Here is a 27460-nt window from a genome sequence, read left to right as displayed (position 1 = left end):
TTTTATGTGCTTTCACTGCTGTAAGAGGCTTCTCCGCCTGAAAGAGAATTTAGTGCGATTATCTTCCTTGGATTAACAATCTCCCCGGTTGTAACCAAGTCAAGTCTGTGAGCCTCATCTTTTTAATTTCGTTCTTTATTTAATTTATGCAAGTGTTACTTTAAAAGTCTGAGAAGGGTCTTTTTAATTTATGCAGGGCTATTCAACCTCCCTTCTAGCAGTCAGCCGAGGTCCAACAATTAGGATTAGCTAAAATAAGACAACAGTTTAACTTGACAAAAGTACTGGTGAAGTTTTAGATGATAGTAGGTTAGGGATGTTGGTACAATATCCCCTGGGTAAAGGTTGACCAGGTTGACTAGGCTTGAGTTGACTCAAGCTTGAGTCTTGATGTTTTGGGTTTCGATGTTTAATAATACATGGAGATTATAACACCCCACCCTCCTCACTACTAGTCCATGAGGGAGCGGAGCGTTACTGGACTACTAACTTATCTTAACTAACATTGCACACATATGAATATCAATACATAAATTCTCTAAACATGCAATTAACTAGCAGCGGAAAACTAAATGACTAATCTACACATACTACTCAAGTATACGTTCACATCTAAATCTACATATCAATCTAATCATGCGGAAATATATGTATTAATCTAAACATGCATGTATCCATTATACGACTCAGATGATATGTCTAATGTGCATAACAATGCAGGAATTCTAAGTACATAAAGCCATCTTATGAATTAAATTATCTACATGAATAAACAATCCCAGTAATCTAAATACAAAGTATCTTAATAAAATCTTAAACTAATTCCCAAGGCTTCTATAGTCCGGGCATCACACATCCATCCGCACCTCCTTGTCGCCTTCCTTTGCTATAGCTTTTCCTTTCCTTTATCTGCAGTAAGAGGAAAATGCAACTATAAGCAAAATTGCTTAGTAAGCGCTATCTAACTCACAAAACTCGAATATGCATGTAACTGGAAGAAATCTAAAACTGAATGCTCAGAAAGAAATACTACTCATACTCATCTAACAGCAAAGGAAACAAAGCATACTGGAATGCTAAACATGTAAAGCAAATCTAAACAAACACGCTAGCATAAATGAAAACTGAACTTGCTGGATTTTAAACTTATGTGAAGCTTATTTTATTTGTTTAAAAACTTATACTTTAATTCTTCAGAATAATAAGTTTAACTGAACTGATACATAAGCTGTTAGGCTATTGCTGGATCTAAACTGTATTCACGTAACTGATTTGTGAAGTTTTGAAAACTATTTTCATAATAGATAAAATAATAATCATGCTGCTGATCGGCCCGACAACTATACTTGCTATGCGCGCATCCCTAACTAGACCCGAGGTAGCTAGTCCCGAATCTAGTAGGGTTTACTAGGTTATCTAAACCTAGGGACGACTATGGGAGCTCAACCTAAGGACAACTGAGAGTCCAGCATACTAGGTTATCTAAACCTAAGGACGACTATGGGAGCCCAACCTAAGGACAACTGAGAGTCGAGCACAGTGCCACTGATAAAAGTAAAATACTTGTTATCTTTTAATACTTCTAATATATAATGCCTCGGCATTTTAACAAGCACCTTGTGTGCCAAAAATCCCTAAAGTCTTGACTTTGGGATCTACTTAAGGCCTTGGCCTTTTTCTTTCTTTTCTTTATCTTTCTTATACTTGTTCTTGTTAATACTTCTAATAAAAGATTTTTTCTTACAAAACTGAAATGTAAATGCTTAAACAACCTAGAATTGAATGCTTAAACAAACTAAAATTGAATACTTAAGCAAACTAAATCCGCTGTGCTTGAGAAGTTCCAAAACTGCAGTTTCACTTAGGGGTGGAATCGGGTAGGGACCCGTCCCGTAACCATCTTACCCAATCCCCGTCTCGATAATAATTGGGAATTTTTTTTTTCTCCCGATCCCGTACACGACATGTGTCGGGACCCGAATGTTCGGGATCCCGAATGTTCGGGATCCCGAATGTTCGGGATCCCGAATGTTCGGGATCCCGTTGGGTAGGGAGATGATATCCCGAATGTTTAAATATTTTCAAAAAAAACCAATGAAAACATGGCGCTGGTCTTAAATTTAATCAAAAAAAATCAGTTGGCCATTGACTAAATTATGAGCTGCATTTCATTATGCAGTAGCATTTTGCCTCCTACTAGATTCACATTTCACATTGCTTAATGAGTCCGTGACCAATTTGCATGCAAGAAAAATAATAGAGATACATATCAATAGCTCGCTCACAACATAAAATGGCTCAAACTATCCAATAACAGTGCATAAGCAGTGAAAGACAATGATATCCGCATATGACTTTGAGTCCAAGATAACAACCATTATATATTGTCAAACTCCATTGTCAAGGAAGTTAGCTCAATCAAACTAATCCAGTCTAGTGTTACATTTTGATGTAGTTTGTATGCCAATGATGATGTTTGAAACATGAACTGGACCACTAGTTTTATGGCATGGAGCTGGTAGGAAAATCAATCTGCTTCACCTTAAACACAAATCAAAACCTGCAACCAAAATAGAGGACATTGATCACTGAGCCTGTAGAGATTGAAGTAATACTTTTGGACAAATTGAAGTCTAAAATGTTACATTTGATTACATCCAAGACAATGACCTTAGAGAAGGCTATGCGAAACAGGACAAAAATGCACAATTCGTATCTGAAGTTCGTTCAGAGAAATTTCTTAAGCTGACATGAGCTTCAGTTTCTACAATCACAATTTACATGGTACAATAAATCTGAATACAGTCAATGCATAAGTATCCAATAGATTAGATGGCCCATAACTTCTATGATACCATATCATTTTGCATATGTTTAATGAACCACAAACTGCAAAATGTTTAACATGCAAAACTTGAATGCATAATACTAAGGAAAGCACCTGCTATGGGAAATAGGTAACAAAATATTCTTATGCATTGGACTACCAAGGAAATTGCACCGGTGTCTCTTCATATTCACAAAAAAAATGAGCACCAACCCAGAATGATTCACAATGAAAATCATTGCAATGATAAATTCAAGCAATAATGAGTAAATATGTAAAAAATTTACTGATCTTCAGCTGATGATGATAGCACTAAGATGAAACAATTTTTTAGTTAATCACTTAATCCAAGAAAATCTAAAATAAAATTTAACATATCAAGTCATTGTCTCGTTAAACAACTATATCAATTAGTTATTCTTTTACCATAACTTCATGAGATCTTTGGACTTTGGAGTTTACACTTAAGAAGGATGCATTACTTTGTCGTGTCAATGAGGGTACCTACAAACAATAACTATCATATAAGCATAATCTATAGTCTATACCAAGATTAAAAATTACAAATGAAAAACTAAAGCAATTATCTAATCAAACAATAAATCCAAATGAACATGCCATCTTTTATAGTTACTGATTACTAGGTTTACCCAACTAAAGAGTAGCTAGAAATACAAAAATTACATAAAACCATAAATATATATTATATACCAAGCACCAACAATAAATCAAAGTACTCATAAAAAATAAAATTAATAAACAAGTTAAATATTTACTTACTTGTGACCACTTCTTCACAATCCTTATAAAAGTTGAATTCATCTTCTGTCGGCTCCTTGTATAAGTTAATTTCTTCACCTCTAAGCCAGTCACTAGTACACACTAGTGCCTCAACCATTTTAGGATGCAATGATGCCCTAAATGGATCTACAACTCTCCTCCCAAGGCTAAAAGCATTCTCACTAGCAACGGTAGATGAAGGGATTGAAAAAATATCCTTGGCAATCTTAGAAATGACTGGAAATGTCATTGTATTCCCTTTCCACCATTCCAAAATATCAAAACTTAAACTCCATTTCACAAAAGGATCTGAGAAGTACTTGTCCACCTCATTGGTTATCTCTGCTTGCTTTTGAGTTTTTCTTACTTGAGCCATTTTCAAATGGTAGTTTAGTTTAATGGGATCATTCTTATACATTTCCATCAAATCTTTGTCTATATCACCATCATCAATCCCATTAATATCATCCAAAGGTGAATTCCCTTTATATGTATGATACAACTCCATTAGACAATTCTTTAAACTGTCAACAAAGGATTGTATTTTACTAGCATCCAATTTCATATCTCCCAAATGGATTCCAATCATTTGAAGTTTATAACGAGGATCTAGAATGTGACCTAGGAAAATAAGCTTGTTCACCTTCTCAAGATTACCCCAATACTTCTTGAATTTACTCTCCATTCTCTTAGCAACTTCTTGCAATGAAGGATCAGTAGTGTCAAGTATTGTCTCATCAATAATCATTCTCATTGCAACTATTTCCTCCCAAATCAAGGGTGATGTAGTTTTCTTGGTAGCACTAAGTTGCAATGTAGTATCATGAAACCTCTTAAGAAAATTCACAAAGACTTGTGCCTTCTCCCAATCTTTTTCCATAGGAGGCCCCACTCTCTTTTTCTTCTACAAACCATCTACCTCTTCAAAGTATTCAACAAATTGAACATTCTCTGTCATCCTACCAAACACTTTCTTAAACTTGTATGCAACAAAAAGCATTGTATAGGTGGAATTCCATCTCGTAGGCACATCCATTGGAACGGTTGACATTTTATCCATCTTTAATAGGATAGCACACTCTCTAAATTGGTCCAACCGTGCCCCAGAAGAGTGAATATACTTCACACAGTTTCTAATGGACTCAACTGATTCATTAAGAAACTTCAACCCACTCTTGACAATTAAATTTATAATATGACAATAACATCTCAAATGCAAGTACTTACTATCAAATAATAGAGTACCCATTTCCTTTAGCCTCTTTCCCATGTACTCCACTTGATCCTGTCCGAAAGCTGAATCAACGGACACTGGGCACGTGGCGCTCTCCAAGCGGCTAACGCAGATCTCTTGACTGTCCGCACGGACCTTCGGCGAACCTGCACAAAAGTCGAGCCGGGAAGGGGTTCTCGACGACGACCCTCCGACGCTCAAGTCAGATAAGCGAACAACGAAGAAGTGGCTCCAAGTATCAGAGATTGCGTACCTCCGGTGAAGTGCGAGGCTTCTTATATAGAGCTGGGAAGGAGTCCATGCACACATACCGAGGCGGATACATGTCCCCAGCCCATACCTCAGTAAGGGCTTGTCAGCAAGCTTACCTGACACCATACTGCTACAGTCCAAGCACGTCTTCGATGGGACAGTGAAACCCCTTGTCGTAAGATTTGGAGTATGGCCGGATTATAGAGCATGCCCGCTGTCAGAAGATGTCCCTTGTCCTTTTCTCCTTATTCCCTGCCGAGCGTCCGGCCGGCCAGCACGCGCCTTACGTTCGGCCGGTCATATATAGTGGTCTACTTGGGAGATTCTCGGTAAGGTGCTCTGTGGAGACTGTTAGCAGTATGCTACCTTATGTCTTCGGCCGAACGTGCCATCCGGTCGGCCCTACGATCCTGTTCCATGAGCACCGGAACCCCGACTCCTGCCGGGGCGCCTTTTGCCATCAGTTAGACCCTGGTCGGCCGGTCGGCCTATCGATCCAACTTGTTCTCGGGCGTCCGGTCGGTCCATCCTTCTTCGATCAGACAGCGGGCCCTTTGACTTCCACGCGGCATTGACTTCCCCGAACGGGGGTCCCCTGTTCTTACCGCCGGATCACTTGCCTCCCCTTCAAGTCTAGTCGAAGGAGGCGATTAGTCCGACTGACTGGACCATTAGTTGAACTGAGCGGCCTTCTGCAACCACCATCCGATCGGAAACATAGGGGGTAGCTAAAACGCCAGTCAACGGTCGCCTTACTCGGCGTCTCTTCGAAGTTTTCGCCAATCTCTATCATTAAGGTCGAGCACGCGCCCATTAAATGTGTTCCAGCGGCTGGCTGCCACGTGGCGGTGCTGTCGTAATCGTACGGCGGCGGCGTGGTGCTTCTGATGGGATCGAGGCGGTTCGAAATGGACGGCGCGATGCGCGCTCTAATTCGCGAGACCTGGATCCAACGGTGAAGGCCGCTCGACCTCCACCCTATAAAATCTTCGCCCTCCCGTCTTCACCGCATATGCGTTGGCGATTTTGACCTCTGTCCCTGGTGTTTCGGTGCTCCGGCGATCCCGCTCCTGCTCTCCGACGATCTCCGGCGTCCCTTCCTCGATCCTTTTCCTCGTCGTAAGACTCTCCTTCTTTCTCCTTTTAGTCCTTTCGCTTTCTTTGCGTTGCTTTCCCCAGTTTTCGCCCTCGGGGTACTGTTCGGGTGCCCTCTTCTTGTTTTTGTCCTCTACCCTCATCTTTTTTGGTTTCATCCGCTCGGACAATAACCCAATCTTCTCAACTCGAAGATGAAACTTTCGGCCCATGGTACACTACCATGGAGTCACGCTTCGATCCGCGCGATGCCGATGTTTTGATTAACAGTTTCGACCTCCCCTCCAACCTTGAAATCATCTTACCCACAGATTCCGCTTGACCAAACAAACCGCCGCGCGACGCGTTTTGTGTTTTCCGTGACTAGTTCACTGCCGGTTTGCGACTCCCCATTCATCCCTTCTTTGTATAAGTTTGCAACTTTTTTGGAATTTCGCTCGGCAGCCTGGTCCCCAATACTTTCCGCCTCTTATGAGGTGTAGTCGTCCTCTTCAAAATCCATAACATTCCCCTCCGGCCGGAGGTCTTCTACTACTTCTATTACCCTAAACAATCTGAGCCGGGCACCTATATGTTCCAAGCTCGGCCCGGCTTGGTCTTGTTCAATAACTGCCTTCCTCCAATAAGCATTGGAAGGAATTCTACTTCTACATTCGCCTTCCCGAACGGCCTACCTTCCGAACCCAGTGGCAAGTCGGCCTTCCTCTTTCTCCAGAGCTCAAAAGGTTCAAGAACCGACCGGATTATCTCGACGCCGCCAACATGCTATCCGGTCCACGGCTTGACATCCACAAGTTCCTTCCAGAAGGGGTTATGTACATCTTCGGCTTGAGTCCGATCAGAGCCCCACTACCGAACGGCTTTGATAAGAATTTAACTTGGTAAATTCACTTTAATTGCTAACTGATTTTCTCTGTTTTTCCTTTGCAGCGAACACCGTCATGGAGTCAGTGATGGCTGGCATTCTGAAGAAAAAGGCGACGGCGCTCGAAGTCGCGGCAGCCAAAGAAATGGAGACGCTCGGCATCCAGCCAGTCGACTCAAACGAAGAAGAGAGCGGGACACATGCTAGGGAGTCGGCCGCTCAGGCTTCTCTCCAAGAGCCAGCGGCTGGAGCAACTATCAGCCAAGAGCCTTCCGCTCAGGATGAAGGCTCCGCTCCGGAAGAAGAGCGACCTCTCCAACAAAAAAGGTGCCGAGTGGAGACTCCCCTCCGATCAGCTAGGTCTGCGGTTCAACCGTCCGCTCGAGCCACTACAAGTGCTCACGGCAAGGCTCCAGAGGTCGAAGCTATTTCGTCCGACTGGACTCCCTCTGAATGGGACGAGCCGGCTGCCCCTATTGAGGCTATTCCGGTCAGCAACCTTCCGCCTATTACTTAATCAGTCCAGCGTTCAACCATCCGATCTCAATTTTCGGCGCCAGCCTCTGATCCTCTTTCGACCGCCGGTCAGACGAGCCCCGGTCATGGCCGCACGGTTCGGGTCACTCTTCACCTCCCGACTGAAGAGCTGCTACCAGAGGCCGACCGACCAACCACGCCCGAGCATACCATCACCTTGAAGGGGCCCCTAGCTGAGATGTGGGCCGACGCTCGGGCGCGCGTCGCGCTGATCCCCCTCCGAAATTTGGCCAATAGCCATATGCAGGAGGCCACAGGGGTAAGTTTATTTTCTCCGAAGTTTTGTATGCCTTCATTCTGATCGGCCACTAGCAACTTTTAATTTCTTTTGTCAGAGATGGGTGGAGGAGATTGCTGTCTCCAACCGCCTAGCCATGGTGGATGAAGAACTAAGGCAACTGAAGGCGGCAGTCGGTCCGTCCGGCTCTCGAGGCCTATCATACTCTGAGCTGCAAAAGGAGCTTAAGAAGGCTCAGGATTTGCTGGCGGCTGAGCAGAAGAGGACAGCCGACCAGGCTCACCATCTGGCCGAGCTCGAGCGAGTGAAAAAATCACTGGATCACAAGATAAGCTTGGCGACCGAGCGGAAGAACACGGCTATCTCCGACCTGGAGAAAAAGAATGTGGAGGCTCGGGGCCTAGAGCAGAAAATAAAGGAGCTGATGGATCAGCTCGATGGCGAGAAAACGGGCCGCTCGGCTGACGCACTCAAGCATGTAGAAGAGCTGAAAACTTTGCAGGAGTCCCTCGCCGCGTCCCAATTGGCCTTCAAAGAATACCAAGAGGCCGAGCCGAGCCGGGTTGCTGCTCTGAGACAGAATTACATCCGCTCGCCCGGATTTTCAGAAAAAGTTTGCGAGCGGATGTACACTGCTTTCGACCTTGCCATGACCGCCACCACTACCTACTTGAAGTCCAAGGGGCAACTCCCCGAGTCCCTCGTCATCCCGGCTGCAGATCAAGTGACGCTCCTTGATAATATCCCTAAGGATCTTTATGATTATTTAGAGTAAAGCTTAAATGTAATCTAGCCGCTCGGCTATAAACTACCCCTTTTTGTAATTGGGCTGCTCGGCCTTATTTTCTTTAATGTAATTTCCTTTTGCTTGCTGTTCTTTTGATATGATATCTTGCATAGAAGTTTATATGTGTGTTGTCCGCTCGCCTTTTATCACACCTAGTATCTCGAAAGGGATTTTCACGAAGTATTTTGCGTAACCTTTCCGCTCGGCTAAATATATAATGTTCCGCTTTGATAGCAGAGGTCGTTCGCTAGCTGCCGATGAAGTACCTTTGGGCACAGGGTCGAACGGAACGTAGAGGCGGTCGAACGATATTGACGCTTTGATAGCAGAGTTCCTCGGACACTTGCAGTCCTTATTGCCCTCATTCGCTCGGAGGGTTTATAGACGTCGGCTCGTCTCTCGATTTTTAACGTCGGAGCTCGACGGTCTTCCGCTCGGAGGGTTTATAGACGCCGGCTCGTCTCTCGATTTTTAACGTCGGAGCTCGACGGTCTTTCGCTCGGAGGGTTTATAGACGCCGGCTCATCTCTCGATTTTTAACGTCGGAGCTCGACGGTCTTCCGCTCGGAGGGTTTATAGACGCCGGCTCGTCTCTCGATTTTTAACGTCGGAGCTCGACGGTCTTCCGCTCGGAGGGTTTATAGACGCCGGCTCGTCTCTCGATTTTTAACGTCGGAGCTCGACGGTCTTCCGCTCAGAGGGTTTATAGACGCCGGCTCGTCTCTCGATTTTTAACGTCGGAGCTCGACGGTCTTCCGCTCGGAGGGTTTATAGACGCCGGCTCGTCTCTCGATTTTTAACGTCGGAGCTCGACGGTCTTCCGCTCGGAGGGTTTATAGACGCCGGCTCGTCTCTCGATTTTAAACGTCGGAGCTCGACGGTCTTCCGCTCGGAGGGTTTATAGGCGCGGCTCGTCTCGATTTTTAACGTCGGAGCTCGGCGGTCTTCCGCTCGGAGGGTTAGACGCCGGCTCGTCTCGATTTTTAACGTCGGAGCTCGGCGGCCTTCCGCTCGGAGGGTTTATAGGCCGGCTCGTCTCGATTGTTAACGTCGGGCTCGGCGGCCTTCCTTCGGAGGGTTTATAGGCCGGCTCGTCTCTCAATTTTAACGTCGAGCTCAACGGTCTTCCGCTCGAAGGGTTTATAGACGCCGCGTCTCTTGATTTTTAACGTCGGAGCTCGACGGTCTTCCGCTCGGAGGGTTTATAGACGCCGGCTCGTCTCTCGATTTTTAACGTCGGAGCTCGACGGTCTTCCGCTCGGAGGGTTTATAGACGCCGGCTCGTCTCTCGATTTTTAACGTCGGAGCTCGACGGCCTTCCGCTCGGAGGGTTTATAGACGCCGGCTCGTCTCTCGATTTTTAACGTCGGAGCTCGACGGCCTTCCGCTCGGAGGGTTTATAGACGCCGGCTCGTCTCTCGATTTTTAACGTCGGAGCTCGACGGTCTTCCGCTCGGAGGGTTTATAGACGCCGGCTCGTCTCTCAATTTTTAACGTCGGAGCTCGACGGCCTTTAAGGCTAATTTTAACACAGCCGTTCGGCGAAGCTATCTTCCCTCCTTTATCATTTCTGCTTCCTGCATTACAAGGACATAGGCGACCAAAACATATATATAAATTACATCAGCGCACCTCTCACCCAACCCGGTACGGCTGGAGATGATTCGCGCTCCATGGTCGATCTAGCCGCCATCCGTCTTCATCCTCCAAGTAATAAGCACCCGAGCGGAGTTTTTCAATGACTTTGAAGGGTCCCGCCCAAGGAGCCTCCAGTTTGCCGACGTCACCGACCGACTTTACTTTCTTCCAGAAAAGATCGCCAACTTGGAATGCTCTAGGGATTACGCGCCGGTTGTAATTCTGCTTCATTCTTTGCCGGTACGCCATCAGCCGGACGGATGCCTTGGCTCGCTCCTCGTCGACCAAATCTAGCTCCAAGTTCCTACGCTCGGCGTTATCATCGTCATAATTCTGGACCCGGACGGACTCGATCCCAACTTCAACCGGGATCACTGCTTCGCCACCATATACCAAGTGAAATGGTGTGACGCCCGTTCCCTCCTTCGGGGTCGTTCGGATGGCCCATAGGACGCCCGGCACTTCATCCACCCAGCTTCCTCCTAAATGGTCGAATTTCCCGATTGGCTACTTCGGCTTGACCATTGCTTTGGGGGTACGCCACGGACGTGAAGTGTTGCTCGATGCCATAGCTTTTGCACCAATCTTCGAGCAACTTTCCCGCGAACTGCCGCCCGTTATCGGAAACAAGTCGACGAGGGATGCCAAATCGGCAGATGATGTGCTCCCAGATAAACTTCTTGACCATCTGCTCGGTGATTCTGGCTAGCGGCTCGGCCTCCACCCACTTGGAAAAGTAATCGACCACCACTAGTAGAAATTTCTGCTGCCCGGTCACCATAGGAAACGAACCCACAATATCCATTCCCCATTGGTCGAACGGACAGGACACGGTGGCTGCTTTCATTTCCTCCGCCGGTCGGTGGGAGAAGTTATGGTACTTTTGGCAAGAAAGGCACGTCGCGATAGTCCGAGCGGCGTCTGCTTGCAGGGTGGGCCAAAAGTATCCGGCCAGCAGGATCTTCTTAGCCAGCGATCGTCCGCCCGGATGTCCTCCACACGATCCTTGATGCACTTCTTGGAGGATGTACGCTGCGTCTTCCGAGCTCACACATTTCAAAAGCGGGCGGGAGAAAGCCTTCTTGTAGAGTTAGTCTCCAATGAGTGTGAACCGACCGGCTCTCCTCCTCAGCAGCTGGGCTTCATCCCGATCGGATGGTGTTTTCCCCGATCGAAGAAACTCCATGATGGTTGTTCTCCAGTCGCTCGGAAACTCGAGGCCCTCCATCCGGTCAACGTGCGCCAGCAAAGATACTTGCTCAATTGGCTGCTGGATGACGACCGACGTTATTGAACTTGCGAGTTTAGCTAAATCATCTGCAGCCTGGTTTTCCGCTCGGGATATCTTCTGGATAATGACTTCTCTGAAATTGGCCTTGAGCTTTTCAAAGGCCTCAGCATAGAGTTTGAGCCGAGCGTTGTTAATCTCAAAAGTACCAGAGAGCTGCTGAGCGGCCAGTTGCGAATCCGAATGAAGCGTTACCTGACCGGCCCCAACATGTCGAGCTGCCTGCAAGCCGGCTATGAGGGCTTCATACTCCGCTTCATTGTTTGTAGCTCTATAATCCAGCCGGACGGATAAGTACATCTTTTCTTCTTGTGGGGAGAGCAATAGCACGCCAATCCCGTTACCGAGCCGGGTGGATGATCCGTCCACAAATATCTTCCACATGGCTTCGGGCTCTGGCCTTTGCACTTCAGTGATAAAATCTGCCAAGGACTGAGCTTTTATTGCTGATCGGGGCTGGTATTGAATGTCGAATTCGCTCAACTCCGTTGTCCATTTAATGAGCCGCCCGGACGCTTCTAGATTCAACAGCACTCTTACCAATGGGCTATTCGTCCGGACGATGATAGTATGAGCCAAGAAATAGGGACGGAGGCGCCGAGCGGCGAGGACCAAAGCGAAAGCCAGCTTCTCGAGCCCGGTGTAGCGAGATTCAGCATCTTTTAAAATATGGCTCAGAAAATATACAGGCTCTTCTCCGTTCGCCCTCACTAGTGTCGAGCCGACTGCTTGCTCATTTGAAGATAAATAGATACAAAGCGGCTCACCTACGGTTGGCTTGGCTAGCACAGGCAGAGAATTCAAATTTACCTTCAGTTCTTCGAACGCCCGATCGCATTCTGTGTCCCAGTGAAACTTAGTGGCTTTGCGCAATATTTTGAAAAAAGGTAGGCTCCGGTCGGCGGTCTTGGAGATGAATCTGGACAAAGCAGTTATCCGACCGGTCAAACGCTGCACTTCCCTCAGATTTCTTGGGGGCGGCATATCTTGTAACGCTTTCACTTTGCTGGGATTTGCCTCGATGCCCCGCTCGATCACTATATATCCCAAGAAATGCCCGCCTTTTGCTCCGAACAGGCACTTCTGAGAGTTTAGCTTAACTCCATATTTTCGTAGCGTTCGGAAAGTTTCCTCCATGTCTTCGAAGAGATCGGCCGCTCGGACTGACTTGATGAGAATGTCATCCACATATACTTCAAGGTTTCGCCCGATCTGCTCCCCTGAACACTTTGTTCATTAAGCGCTGATAAGTGGCTCCCGCGTTCTTCAGTCCGAACGGCATCACCTTATAGCAATAGGTGTTGTCAGTTGTAACGAATCTGACTTTTTCTTGGTCTTCTCGGGCGAGCGGCACTTGATGATAGCCTTGATAAGGGTCGAGCATACATATCAACTCGCAGCCAGCTGTGGAGTCCACCAGTTGATCGATCCGAGGCAGAGGATAAAAATCCTTCGGGCAAGCTTTGTTGAGATCCCGAAAATCTATGCACACTCTCCACTTGTTGTCCGGCTTGGGGGCTAATACTACATTCGCCAGCCAGCTCGGGAACTGAACCTCGCGTATATGGCCGGCCTCCAGGAGCTTCTCAACCTCCGCTTGGATGATGGCATTCTGTTCAGCGCTAAAATCCCTTTTTCTTTGCTTTACCGGCCGAGCGTCCGGTCGGACGTGGAGCTCGTGCTGCGCTATACTCGGTGAAATTTCGGGCAGCTCGTGCGTCGACCAGACGAAGACATCACAGTTTCTATGGAGGCATTTGATCACTTCCTCTTTCTGGCTCGCCTCCAGATCGGCCGCAACGAACGTGGTAGCCTCCGGTCGGGTCGGGTGAATATGCACTTCCTCTTTTTCCTCATACACCAAAGAGGGAGGTTTTTCAATTATGGCGTTTACCTCAATCCGGGGCGCCTTCCGAGCAGAATTGGCTTCTGCTCGTACCATCTCGACGTAGCATCGCCGAGCTGACAGTTGATCTCCACGTACTTCTCCCACTTTGTCTTCGACAGGGAACTTGATTTTCTGGTGGAAGGTGTAGACGGCCGCTCGGAACTCGCTGAGCGCCAGTCGCCCCAAAATGACATTGTATGCTGAAGGAGAGTTGACCACGACGAAATTTGCTGTCCGCGTCCTTCTGAGCGGCTCCTCTCCCAGCGAAATTGCCAGCCGGATCTGTCCGACCGGCAGAACTTCATTGCCCGTAAACCCATAAAGGGGGGTTGTCATGGGCAGTAGCTCGGCTCGATTGATTTGTAGTTGGTCGAAGGCTTTTTTGAATATGATATTGACCGAGCTTCCTGTATCAATGAAAACGCGGTGAATGGTGTAGTTGGCTATTACCGCTTTGATGAGGAGAGCATCGTCATGCGACACTTCAACTCCCTCCAAGTCCTTAGGCCCGAAGCTGATTTCGGGTCCGCTCGCCCGTTCCTGGCTACAGCCGACCGCATGAATCTGGAGCTGTCTTACGCTCGCTTTCCTTGCTCGGTTGGAATCGCCCCCGGTTGGCCCCCGGCAATAATGTTGATTTCGCCTCGGGAAGTGTTGCTTCTATTTTCTTCTTCCCGAGCGGATGGCCTTCACAGCTCCCTAGACCTCCGGGGATTGTCTTCACACCTCGGAGTATGACGCTGCTCGGGAGTCTGTCTTTGTCGCTTGTCGAGTTTCGTCCGCTCGACTTCACGAGGTCTTTGTCGCCTGTCGGATGATGGCGATCGACGGCCGCCACTCCGGGGAGCGGGGTGGGCGATTAGAGGAAGACTTCGGCAATCTCTGGTGTTATGCGTGTCCGTCCGGTGGAATGAGCAGAACATTGGGGTCCATCTCTTCTTTTGCTTGGCCCGTTCGGCAGCTACCTCTTGCACCTGGGACCTAGTATGGGGGGAGCGGATTGCTTCGGCCATAGGTCCTCTGGGCGGGTGATGAGCAGTGTGCGGCTTCCGCTCGGAAGGTGGTGGACGCTCAGTCGGAGCTTCCTTCCTCCGGGCCGCCTGGGCTTCCTCCACATTGATATATTCATTAGCCCGGTGTAGCATATGATCATAGTCTCGGGGCGGCTTCCGAATGAGCGAGCGGAAGAAATCCCCGTCCACAAGGCCTTGCGTAAATGCGTTCATCATTGTCTCGGAGGTGGCCGTTGGAATGTCCATGGCCACTTGGTTGAATCGCTGGATATAAGCTCTGAGCGACTCTCTGGGTTCTTGCTTGATGGCGAATAAACTCACGCTAGTCTTCTGGTAGCGCCGACTACTTGCAAAATGGTGGAGGAAGGCCATTCGGAAGTCTTTGAAACTTGTGATGGATCCGTCCGGAAGCCTCCGAAACCACCGTTGAGCCGATCCCGAGAGGGTGGTAAGAAAAACTCGACACTTCACTCCATATGTGTATTGATGAAGGGTAGCCGTGTTATCGAACTTACCCAAATGGTCGTCCGGGTCGGTGGTTCCATTGTATTCACCGATCGCCGGGGGCACATAGTGCTTCGGCAGAGGGTCCCGCAAGATGGCCTCCGAAAACTGACGGTTGATCCGCTCGGGAGAGGCGTCCGCTCGGGGAGCTTTGCCTTTTCTGCTGTCTCGTCTTGGTACTTCATCTGAAGAAGATCCTTGATCATGATTAACTGCTACGGCTCGGGAGTGCGGAATAGAGCCCGGTGGAATGGAACTGTGGCCGGTGGTGCTTCCGCTCGGCCACCTGATGCTGATGTTGCTTGCTGCTCAATCCGCTCGGCTTGCGACTTTTGTCTTTGTTCCACAAGCTTAGCGGCTCTGATCTCAATCAAAGCGTCGAGCTCCTCTGTGGAGAGCATCACCGAGTGCGATTGTACAGCCTCGACCATTTCTTCCGATCGGATGCAGGAGCGTTCCCACAGACGGCGCCAAATTGATCCTGTCCGAAAGCTGAATCAACGGACACTGGGCACGTGGCGCTCTCCAAGCGGCTGACGCAGATCTCTTGACTGTTCGCACAGACCTCCGGCGAACCTGCACAGAAGTCGGGCCGGGAAGGGGTTCCCGGCGATGACCCTCCGACGCTCAAGTCAGATAAGCTAACAACGAAGAAGTGGCTCCAAGTATCAGAGATTGCGTACCTCCGGTGAAGTGCGAGGCTTCTTATATAGAGCTGGGAAGGAGTCCATGCACACATACCGAGGCGGATACGTGTCCCCAGCCCATACCTCAGTAAGGGCTTGTCAGCAAGCTTACCTGACACCATACTGCTACAGTCCAAGCACGTCTTCGATGGGACAGTGAAACCCCTTGTCGTAAGATTTGGAGTATGGCCGGATTATAGAGCATGCCCGCTGTCAGAAGATGTCCCTTGTCTTTTTCTCCTTATTCCCTGCCGAGCGTCCGACTGGCCAGCACGCGCCTTACGTCCGGCCGGTCATATATAGTGGTCTACTTGGGAGATTCTCGGTAAGGTGCTCTGTGGAGACTGTTAGCAGTATGCTACCTTATGTCTTCGGCCGAACGTGCCATCCGGTCAGCCCTACGATCCTGTTCCATGAGCGCCGGAACCCCGACTCCTGCCGGGGCGCCTTTTGCCATCAGTTAGACCTTGGTCGGCCGGTCGGCCTATCGATCCAACTTGTTCTCGGGCGTCCGGTCGGTCCATTCTTCTCCGATCGGGCACCGGACCCTTTGACTTCCACGTGGCATTGACTTCCCCGAACGGGGGTCCCCTGTTCTTACCACCGGATCACCACTGCTTTATTATTCGTGCTAGTATTATCAACTGTGATAGTGAAAATTTTATCTATCCCCCAATTGCTCAAGCATGTTTCTAAAACTTTGCCAATGTCATCTCCTTTGTGAGAGGTAATCTTGGTGAAATTTATTATTCGCTTATGCAACTTCCAATCATTGTCTAAGAAATGAGCTGTGATTACCATGTAATTGATATTCTGAATTGAGGTCCAAGTATCAGTCGTGATACTTACCCTTTGATCACCAATGACACTCTTTATCTTAGCCGCTTCCACTGCATATAATTCCCATACAAGAGATGCAATTTTCTTTCTGTTGGGAATCTTGAATCGAGGTTGAGCTTCCTTCATCATCTCTACAAACCCTGCCCCTTCCACTACCCTAAACGACATCTCATCTTTAACAACAAATGCGACAACCTTTTCTTCAAGCTTTTTTTTGGTTAAAGATGTGGGGTGTCAAAGCATTATTCATGGATGACTGTGTTAAGATTGGTTGAGAAGAGCCTGACTTCACCGCATTATGAGGATTCTTTTTGCATTTCTTCACATGCCCATCAATGCCATTATTCCCATGTGTTCTGCTATGGGCAGGAACTTCAGTTTTGCAATAATTGCAAATAGCAACAACAACAATTACCTCATTTTTGTCATTTCTCTTTATAATTTTCTTGGCATGTGACCATACATCTGCTACTTTTTTCCTTTTGCCTCCAATATCTACTACTTCTTCATGAATGATTGGTGTTTTGGATGGAGATGATGTGTGAGGTTGAGTGGTGGAAGGAGAGCTACCACTTCCACTAGATGCATCCATGAATGAACGATTTTAAACGTAGTTGAATGATGTTGAACGAGAGGGGCTGTTGTACAGTTGTTGAATGACCGTTGAATGCGGCTGTTAAGTAACAAGGTCTGCAGTTAGACAAAAATAAAACCAAGATCTTATCTTCTGCAAGTTCATATTTTTTATTTAGCACAAAAATTATTAATTGCTAGAGTGCAGATTCACAATGGTGAGATGGAGATCGAGAATGAGATAATGATGCACGAAGAATGGTAGGGAGCTTTACCTCAATTTTCAGCAGATCTGTATTTTGTGGCTTAATCCACAATGAGGAGGCAGTGAAAAGCAACCTGTTGCAGTAGATCCAGTGGGAAAACAAAGAGATCGTAAGTCCAAACTCTCTATTCCTTTTACCCTTCGTCTTCCGTGGGAGATATGGTCATCGTCAAAGGAAGCGATCCCGAGCGAGACCCCTTCGGTAGTTGAAAACGAGTGTCACCATCACAATATGGATGTAGATCTTAAAGCCTTAAACAGTTGAACGGCGAAGGCGTGAACGGCGAAGGAGTGAACGGCGAAGGCGTGCGGCTGTTGAACCTTGAACGAGAATATGAGAATCCATATGTGTTAGTGTGTTACACGTCTTTAACCCTAGGCATTTTTTAAAAAGTCAAATTAAAAATATTAGTAATACTAATATTTTTTAATTATATTTGGGTCGGGTCGGGTCGGGAATCCCGCCGGGTAGAGCTGGGTTCCCGATCCTTTTCCCTATTTTGATCGGGTCGGGAAAAATCTCGATAACTCAGGTCGGGTAAAATTCGGGTAGGGAAAAATTCGGGTCGGGAACGGGTTGGGATTCGGGAAGGGTCGGGAATTTTATCTCAAATGTCAGCCCTAGTTTCACTACAAGAAAAAAGCCTTACAACAATGGTTTTTCACCGTTGTCGTAGCCCCTTTCGGACTGTTGTTAAAGGCTGTGTTGTTAAAGGGGGTGCTCAAAGACAACAGTTTTTAACCGTTGTCTTTGAAGACAAAGACAACAGTTTTTAACCGTTGTCTTTGAAGACAGACAACAGTTTTACAACGGTAAAAACTCGTTGTCTTGTCATTGACAATAGTTTTTCACCATTGTCTTTGAACGTATGCCTTTAATAATAGGCTCTTCAACAACAGTTTTGAACTGTCTACGACAACGGCTAAAAACTGTTGTCTTTTTAGCCAATGACAATGGTTTGACAACGGTTAAAAATCGTTGTCTTTTTAGCCAACAATGTTATTTAACATCAGTTTAACAATGATTTTTCACTGTTGTCTTTTAATGCCATTGACAACAGTTTCACATATTTAAACTGATGTCTTTGGGTACAATATACAATATTTTGACAATAAATAAAAAACTGATTTTTTCCATCATTTAATAACCATTATTTTATTTAAATAATATATCTACAAAATATCATATATCAAAAACCTACAATCCGATCCAAACATCATCATCCAGTGCAAATTTCATTAAAGTACCAAACATCATCATCCAAACATCATTAAAGTACCAAACATCAACATCCAAACATCACAAAAGTTTACAAAACTAGATAGTACCCATAACAATATATCACACATATATATGAAGTCCAAAATATCTTGTTTTGTTGGATCAAATCTTCTCTACCTGTGCATCTTCTAAATACCCTGTGCATCTTCTAAATACCTTGTGCATCTTCTAAACACCATATCGAGAACTGCAGCCTTTTCCCTGAGGTATTATGCAGAGTTTATATATGCTTTCTAAACACCCTGTGCTTTCTCCTCCCTCCTAGCTTCTCTTTTCTTCTCCTTTCTGGGTATGGTCATTATCTTTTCCCTGAAGTAAATAGCATATGATTGCAAGTTAAGTCATTTCCCCAGAGTAAATGGCATAAAGATGATGATGACAAAGATGTTGTACACAATTGAATATGATAACAATATTTCTTTCTAGGCACAAACAACAACAACAAATTAATAAGACAAACTTTATTTTGGTTTCCATTGTATTACAACAAACTTATCTCAAAATCTCAATATTATTCAAGCTGATTTTTTTTTTCTAATGTTCTCAAAACCTGAGCTTGATTTCCTTAGATATATGCCTAGGGAAACATTTCATTAATTCTCAGTTAAAGTATACTTCCTTCATTTCAATTCAATTATCATCCTTTACAAGACTTGCACAGAATCTGCACTGCATAGAATTTGCACTATACTGCAAATGTTGTCTTCACTGTTTTCAGTTCCAAAACTCAGACTCCAAGTTCTTTTCCAATTGTTTCCTTAATTTGCTAATTTATGAACCTATAACTCCTTCCATTCTGCAATTCAATTCTGATTCCTATAAATTGGCTTCTATATTCAGATTCTGCAGTACTATAATTCTACAATCTAGCTAACTTCTGATCTCCTTTTACCATTCGGTCACATAATGATTCTCACATCACATTTCTTTCAATTTAATCTTGAACACAATAATTTCCAAATTAGGTACCCAGTCTTAATACTGGATACAAAATTCTAAACAATTTAGTTTCAGATTATAGTTCTTGAATTGTTCAGTATTGCTCAAATTCCTTCTCAACTTGAGTTTCTGTTTTTCTTAATAAGCTGCTCTTGTCTTATTAATATTAAACACCCTTTTACTTCCTGTGAAAATAAAAACACATGATTTTAATCCAATTCAACAACAAGAAGTCTAGCTAGTCTCCAGTAATATAGAGCTTTAGAGTTTGTAAAGTATATAACAACAACTGGCTAACAAGGTTTATTATTTTCTTCATTGTGATATACTGTAAATTAAACTTCTCATATAGTATTTTCATATAGCAGATCCTAAAAAATAAACGTTGGTTTGCTATGTTGAAACATTGCCAATTTGTTTCAATTTAACTGAATATTATCATTGTCAAATGCAATAAGATGAACTCATGTATATACCTATTCATAAATATGATCTTGTATGCATTCGGCTATTTCAGAGCGCACTTCATCAATTTCTTCTTGAGAGTATTCCGCTTTTGTGAACTGTGAACACACATAAATTATATGATCTTAAAGAAAAAAATATAATTAATTGGAAAAAAATAATAACTAAATAACTTCTAATTATTTGAGATGATAAAGATAATATTACTATTGATGGTAGTGTATCCCCCTCGATCATTGCAATTTCTTCAGTAATTTGTCTCATAAATCTCATCACGTAATAACCACATTGTTTCGCATCTGGCTGCCTAGGAGCCTACGTTAAAGGCAATTCATATTGTTAATGATAAATATACACATTAAAATATTTGATTGAAATAGAAGTACCCATACCTTGATTACTTCCCATTGTACATGATTTCTTCCTTTCCTTCCATTGTTCGAATTTAATAATCTTAATGCCCTTCATATATACATTCAACATAGTTGATATATAAGTGTTTTATGACTAAATTAAATACATAATAAAAAGCATATATAAACTCACATTTCCATAACATATTTCCAATCTTCATCACAAATGCGATGATTTAAAGAATCCAACACATAAACAATCTCCTTATGAGATTTAATGACAGTCAAATTCCAATGGAAACTACACACAAATACAAAATTAGTGCATACAATTCACTAAAATAGTCAATTGAAAATGATATTAAAGATGTTCATTACCCATTGCAACTTGGCACCAAAACTAATTGATTAATTGATGCACCACTCATCCTATCTACTAATTGATTATGTATGTTTGCATAGGAAATAGGCCAATGAAGGACAGAACCTGCAAAATATTATGTATGTTGTCAAATCCTGGACAACATTTGATGTTACTTGGAACGTTGGTGGCACGCTAGGAAACTTTGTCAATAGAACCTGCAAAATATAAACATATATTAGAAAATAAAAATATCCAAAACAAGGTCATTATCCCCTCAACTAGTTAGGTTTCATCTTTGCAAGGCTTGCCACTTATCCCAATGATTTTAAATTCTTGATTTGTATGAGTTGTCTTCACTCTCGAATTTTCAAAACTCTTCTAGCTTAGCAACAACAAACAGTGAAAAAATAATTTTAGTAGACACAATATGAAGAATGAAACAAGCAAGCTAAAATAAGTTACCTCAATAGGTATATTATATATAGGCATTCAATAACCTAGAAAATAAAAATAAAGAACAAATTATTAATCACCTTGTTTCAGTCCAGTTGGTATGCATCCTTGACATTTTGATTTGCAAGTAGAAAACCAACCAATAGTCCAGGACACACAGTCATAGTAGTAGAGACATCTATGTTCAACAAATAAGAAAGATAATAATATTTTTAAAACAATAAAGTGATTGAATGGCAATGCAAGCAAAAGCAAATAGCAAAGGTGTAGAGATATTGTAAGTTCTTACCAATACTCAAAGAAAGACCTCCTTGTGAAGTCCTCAAATTAGAAGGAAAACCTCCGTATCCCATGACTCCACCACCAAGGTCAATAAAGTTTTTAGGATTGTTTTGAAAAAATAATTGTCTCACAAGAAGACATTCCCTAAAAATGTATTTTGGTAACTATCAGAATGCAACAAATAAACCCATAATTATGTAATCCATAATTTCAACAATAAATGACTAGAAGGAAATTCACATACTATTTTTCCGCATGCTGCCGCAAAATAATGTCAGAAACCTGTAAGGGCTCCTGAGAGTTCTCAGTTTCATTGACCACTCAGATAGATTGTTCCTGAATATGATGGTTGTAGCATTGATTCACATACGTGGAGTAATCATTCCAATCTTTGACAGCCTGATCATAACATGAAGAATGCAACATAAATGACATTTATATAGCTAGGAACAAAAGATTGCATATAAGTGCAGTGACCAAGCAATCTTCAATACAATTCACCACCTCCAAAGAAATAGGCTGGGGATGCATAACACGCGTGCACAGAATAATTGCCACCATTAGTAAATTCAGACAGAACAGTAAGCTGAAATGTTGGTGCCTAGCACTGGCCTGTTTCGAGAGTTTTCGATTCTTAAATTTGAATGGGATGATGTCTAGCACTGACCTGTTGGTGCCATGCTCATTGCTGTAGCAGTCATCAGCATTGAGGAAGTTCAGTATCAGTGCTTGTCTCATAGTATCAATGCATGAGTCCCTGCCAAAGTAGGCTGAAATGGCCTTCGAGAAAACCAGGGTTCGAACCCAACCCAACCTCTCAGTCTTGCGTTCGGGTTCGAATATGCAAGAGGCTGCTAAGAAGAAGTCCTCCAACAGGGTTCTTCTGCTCACACCATGCCATCCAAGGCCTGCCTCCTCGTACCACCTTGAGTGGAACCACACAATTGAAACTTGAATAGGTTGACTACTTGTACAACACTGAACCAATGCAGGTCTCAACTAGAATAAGAAATATTTGACATACTTTTGAAGATAGAGCCACTCCAGCTGATGGTGAGCTTGGCAATGGTTAAAGTCCAACTTAGCCAACTCCAAATACATATCATTGTTTACCAGAGGCATCCTGCCATATCACTCTTTCAGTTAATCATTCAGTTAAGTAAACAAGTTTAGTAAGTAGATAGCTTAAAGTAAGGAACTGCGATCAGTAGATGAGCTTACCTGTAGAGAGTCTTGCCAATCCAAATATCACTTCCCCCTCCATACTGCTCCAAGTAGAGTCTTGCCTAAATGCGAGGCAGGCTCGCGTACCAGGGGAAATCCAGAGCATACTCCACCTGCTCCGTTGATCAAACTAGGATATGGTACTAATTCGACACAAGTAGAAATTGAAATTAATCTATTTTAGTTGGACAATTACCTCCCTGGGCAAATCCTTGGTGATGATCCATTTGTCGAGCAGCTGGTGTGTAGCTTGTTTCTCTCGCAAGAAGGCATAGGAGAAGCTCTTAGCTCTCGCCAATATCTCTTCGCCGGGGAAGGCCACTTGCGCCGCCCAGTTCAGATTGTACAGAGAGGATGAAACTGTCTCCAAACCCAGAATCGATGGGACAAGGAAGTAGGAGCAGCACCTTCCGGCAGCACCATTTGATCTGTAGCGTCCAAGAAATTAGGGTCCTCCGCGCAGGCCGCCTCAGAGCAGAGCCGAAGCGCCAGAGCTAGCTAGAGCTGGTACATCTCCTCAGCCTGCTGCGCCCAGCTCTTGGCCGACGATGACGACAGACCGACAGCGGCGCCGCCCTGCCCCCTCCCCTCTGCTCCTGCCTCTCACCGCCATATCTCTTCGTCGTCATCCATCTCATCGTCCTCATCATATGGAAGCTCTCCGACCAAAAGCACCACCACGGGCCACCGGAGGCGAAGGAAGCCGTGAAAATCAAGTCTTTCGAGAGTGCCCCTCCTCCTCCCACTGCTCAAGCCGTCCCTCTCTCGCCCCGACCTACGCCAGCAACGCCTAAACTCCTAGATCCAGATTTCGATGGCGATCCATTGGACAAGGAGGCGGAGAACTCGGAGGAGAACGACTCTATGGAAGCAACTTGGAAGGCGATCATGGAGAAGACCCCCCAAGGCGGAGAGAACCCAGGACCGAGAAGGTCGCCTCCGCTTCCATCTCCACCTCCACCCAGCAATCTGCACAAGCAGCAGCAACCACCCACGCTCCTACCTCGCGTTTTAAAAAAGGGGCATACTTCCACACTCGCCAAGATCGTATGAGGAGAGCCGTATGAAGATCTCGTATGACGAGAGAGGTTTAGGGTTTGGATAGGCTAAGGGGGGAAAATAGGGCGTCAAAAAATTTTCGGAGAGAGGGAAGCAAACCATTGCTACAACAAAAACGACCAATGAGAAAAACGGCGAATAAATAAAGTCAAAGACAACAGTTTAATAAGCTGTTGTCTTTGACCCCTAAAAAAACACTTAAAGACAACAGTTTTAGAAAACTGTTGTAAAAGGTGTTGTTGATTTTACAAAAAGTCGTTCAACAACAACGGTTTTTACAAACTGTTGTCTTTTATTTTTTTGGGGCGCTCAAAGACAACGGTTTTGTCAAAAACTGTTGTCTTTTACCAAATTAACAACAGTTCCTTCTAAAACCGTTGTCTTTGTGGTGTTGTCTTTTAACAATTTTGTTGTAGTGTTTAGACAAAAATAAATCTGCATACTATACTAATTAAAATTCTGCATACTAATGCTCAACAGAAATCTGCACTAATACTTAATAAAATCTGCACACTAATGCTTAATAAAAATCTGTACACTAATGCTTAATAAAATATGCACACTAATACTTAATAAAATCTACACTAAAATTCTGTAGGGATAAACATAAGCAAACTATTGGTTCATGGTACGTGCACCCAAATCTATCTAGAAGTTTTAAGTTATCTTGAAGAACTAAACTCAACTTAGAAATCAAGTCTCAACTTACTTAATCCTGTCTAGAGTTTCAAGCCTATCAAGGAAAACAAGAACTCATCAAAATTCAATCTAGAAGCTAGCACACATGGTAGAGAACTGGAGTAAAGTCCAACACCTATAGCATAAATTTCGTAAGCATAACTATTAAGAAAGTTGAAAGCTGAAACATGCAAACATGTAGGGGAGCTATACTGTTATTCAACATATGGTTCACATAACAACTTTTGGAAGAGACAACTAAGAGCTTGTACACATGAAAGGGGAACTAGAATAAAATCAACCTTACAGCATAATTCCGTACAATACTATTAAGCTATCCCAAACTAAATCGAAGACAAACATGATCATGACATCAAGACCACGATTCCCTTAACCATGCTCATCTTGAAAAAAAAAGGAAAAGAATTTCAACATTAAACGACCAAATGCATAAGAACCAATATCTATTCCAAATCTTTCCTATATACCCATGCTATCTCAAGGAAAGAACCTGCATAACATCATTAGACCAAAGCTAGAACTTCATAAGAAACCCAATCCAAATCTCATTCTTCCAGTTAAGGAAATCGGAACTGAGCTCAACCGTAGATAAATCGATCGCCACAGAGCCACGGAAAACCTTCAAAAGAACATCGAGCTTCTTTCATACAACAAACACTAGCTAAATACCGAAGCCAAATCACATGAGCAAGAACCCCTGTGAAACCTCGAGCCAATTCCAAAAACACATCCGGAAAGAGGCCAATCGAAAAGAACTCACGTAAATTCGAAAACAAGAAAGAACAAGAACCCGGAGCTACCCTACCGCAGGTGAGGAAGCACTTACACGGTTCCTTGGACTCACAGCCGAAGAGGGGTAGCTAGGGCTTCGGGAAAACTCAAATCTCCGACCTCTCCTTGCGTCCACAGCTTCCCTTCGACGAGAGGATCCGAAATGGTGAAGAACTCTTAATGTTAGCCCCTCGCCGACCGCCGGAGGTGAAAACCCTAGCTCTGGCTTGCTTCCGCCCGAGCCCTGCCGTCGCGAGCGAGAGAGAAGAGGAAGGGAGGAGTTTAGGTCACGGGAAGATTAAGCCCTAAGTTCTCTTCTTATAACCTTAATATTCTGTTAACTATCTTCGTTTCTTAAGGTTTGGCTCGTGGGTTCAAATCTCGACTGCAACCCTTTTCTTCCTATTATTTCCTGTTATTAACTTCTACTACTTAAATACATTTCATGCTTCTTTTAATCAGCAACGCTCGCTGGAACACTTGGTCAGCTGGATTCGCTTAAGAGTTGGTTCGGCCGGAGGTCTCCGGTTCGAATCTCGGCATGGACATTTTTTTGTCGAAACTTCTTTCGTTTAGTAAAAATACCAAACGACCTCCAAAAATTACATAAAAATACTCTAAAAATTTCTAAAAATCCCTAGAATATTTCTATAGCATTTTTAAATATTTTTAAATTACTTTTAGGATTCTAATTGAGGAAATTTGGGGCATTACAGAGATTGCGGATGCAATCGTCCGACCGGGGAGATTGCTGGTGCAATTCTCCTCTGGCCAGGGTTTGACTAGATTAGTGTGAAGAAGAGTCAAGTAGGTCAAGGTTGACCGGATACTTGATTGGAAAAGTCCTAACTGGATGTTAGGAAAGGGAAATCTTGGTAAGTGAAGGCAGGTGAAAATCCTAGTCAGTGAAGGTAGGTGAAAGTCCTGGTGAGTGAAGCTAGGTAGGTGAAAGTCCCGGTGAGTGAAGCTGGGCAATGGAAAAATCTTGTTAAGTGAAGCCAGGTGAAAACCCTAGTGAGTGAAGCTAGGTGAAAGTCTTGGTGAGTGAAGCTAGGCATATAGGAAGTCCTGGTGAGTGAAGTCAAGTGAAAGACCTAGTGAGTGAAACTAGGTAGTTGGAAAATCCTAGTGAGTGAAGCTAGCTGAAAGTCCTGGTGAGTGAAGCCAGGCAGGTGAAAGTCCCAGTGAGTGAAGCTAGGCAGTGGGGAAATCCTAGTGAGTGAAGCTAGGTGAAAGTCCTGGTGAATGAAGCCAGGCAGATGGAAAGTCCTGGTGAGTGAAGCCAGACAGATAGAAAGACCTGGTGAGTGAAGCAAGGCATGTGGAAATCCAGGTGAGTCAAGGGTGACCGGACATCTGGTGGAAGTCCAAGTGGGTCATGGAGGACCAGACGCTTGGCATGAGATGGTAAGTCCAAGTGGGTCAAGGGTGACCGGATATTTGGCACAAGGAAAAAAGTTCAAGTGGGTCAAAGTGATTGACCGGACACTTGGTGAAGAAGCCCTAGCAAGTCAAGGGTGACCGGATACTAAGCATGATGTCCCAACAGGTTATGGTTGATCGGATGTTGGGTTTGGGAACCTTGGACTTGATTTAGGCAAGTCAAAAGTGGGTCAATTGATCAACCGATCGATTGAACCCTAGTCTAATCGATTAGTTAATCGATTGGATGTGTACCGCTAAGAAGGTTTGGCCCAATCGATCGGTCGATCAATTGGGAGCAATTGTCGCGAGCATAGAACCTTTCCGAATCGATCAACTGATCGATTCGACATCTCCAATCAATCGGTCGATCGATTGGAGACTGGATTTCTCACGCGCAGACACAAGAAAGGCTGGATCGATTAGTCGATCAATTCAGCCATTTCCAGCAGAGCATAGAGGTGCTCTGAATCGATTAGCCGATCGATTCAAAGCCTCCCCAATCGATTGAGACTCATTCAATCGATTGGAATCTGACTGTTGCGTAGGTTATAGCTATTGGCGAGCGTTCTCCTCAGGAATTCCTCTCCAACGACTATAGTGCTATTTCAGCGACGATTCACGAGCTTCTCCACACTTTCACGGCCAGTTCTTGAAGGCTCTTAGAGACAAGTGTAGTTACACTTCCAAGGTTCAAGAGGCAACAAGTAAGCAAGAAGAAAGAGTTTCCATTTGTATCTTTTGTATTTTCTTCTTATGAGTGTTGTATATTGTTGTGTGATTTTGTACGAGGTTTCTCTGCCTCCGGCTGCAACCGAGAAGGAGTGTTTTTATTAG

At 44.5% G+C, this 27460-nt stretch overlaps 1 protein-coding gene across 1 annotated transcript; it reads right to left on the bottom strand.

Moving 5' to 3' along the window:
- Positions 1-21810: 21810 nt before the first annotated feature.
- Positions 21811-23095, bottom strand: LOC122042132 ((-)-kolavenyl diphosphate synthase TPS28, chloroplastic-like). Its single transcript, XM_042602090.1, has 6 exons — positions 23080-23095; positions 22869-23032; positions 22670-22734; positions 22473-22571; positions 22116-22373; positions 21811-21847 (listed from the first exon to the last, which is right to left on the bottom strand). Exons 1-6 carry the CDS (start codon positions 23093-23095, stop codon positions 21811-21813), a joined length of 639 nt encoding a protein of 212 aa, XP_042458024.1.
- Between the last annotated feature and the right edge of the window lie 4365 nt (positions 23096-27460).

The sequence above is a fragment of the Zingiber officinale genome, chromosome 1B, assembly GCF_018446385.1.
Source record: "Zingiber officinale cultivar Zhangliang chromosome 1B, Zo_v1.1, whole genome shotgun sequence".
NCBI lineage: Eukaryota > Viridiplantae > Streptophyta > Magnoliopsida > Zingiberales > Zingiberaceae > Zingiber > Zingiber officinale.
Note: the sequence above shows the minus strand (reverse complement) of the source record. Positions and strands in the feature narration are given on the sequence as shown.

Coding starts and splice junctions, on each gene's coding strand:
- LOC122042132 (XM_042602090.1), bottom strand. Junction 22,735..22,868: donor CCAAGGATTTGCCCAGGGAG/GTAATTGTCCAA, acceptor CCTCGCATTTAG/GCAAGACTCTACTTGGAGCA. Junction 22,572..22,669: donor ATTGGCAAGACTCTCTACAG/GTAAGCTCATCT, acceptor GTGATATGGCAG/GATGCCTCTGGTAAACAATG.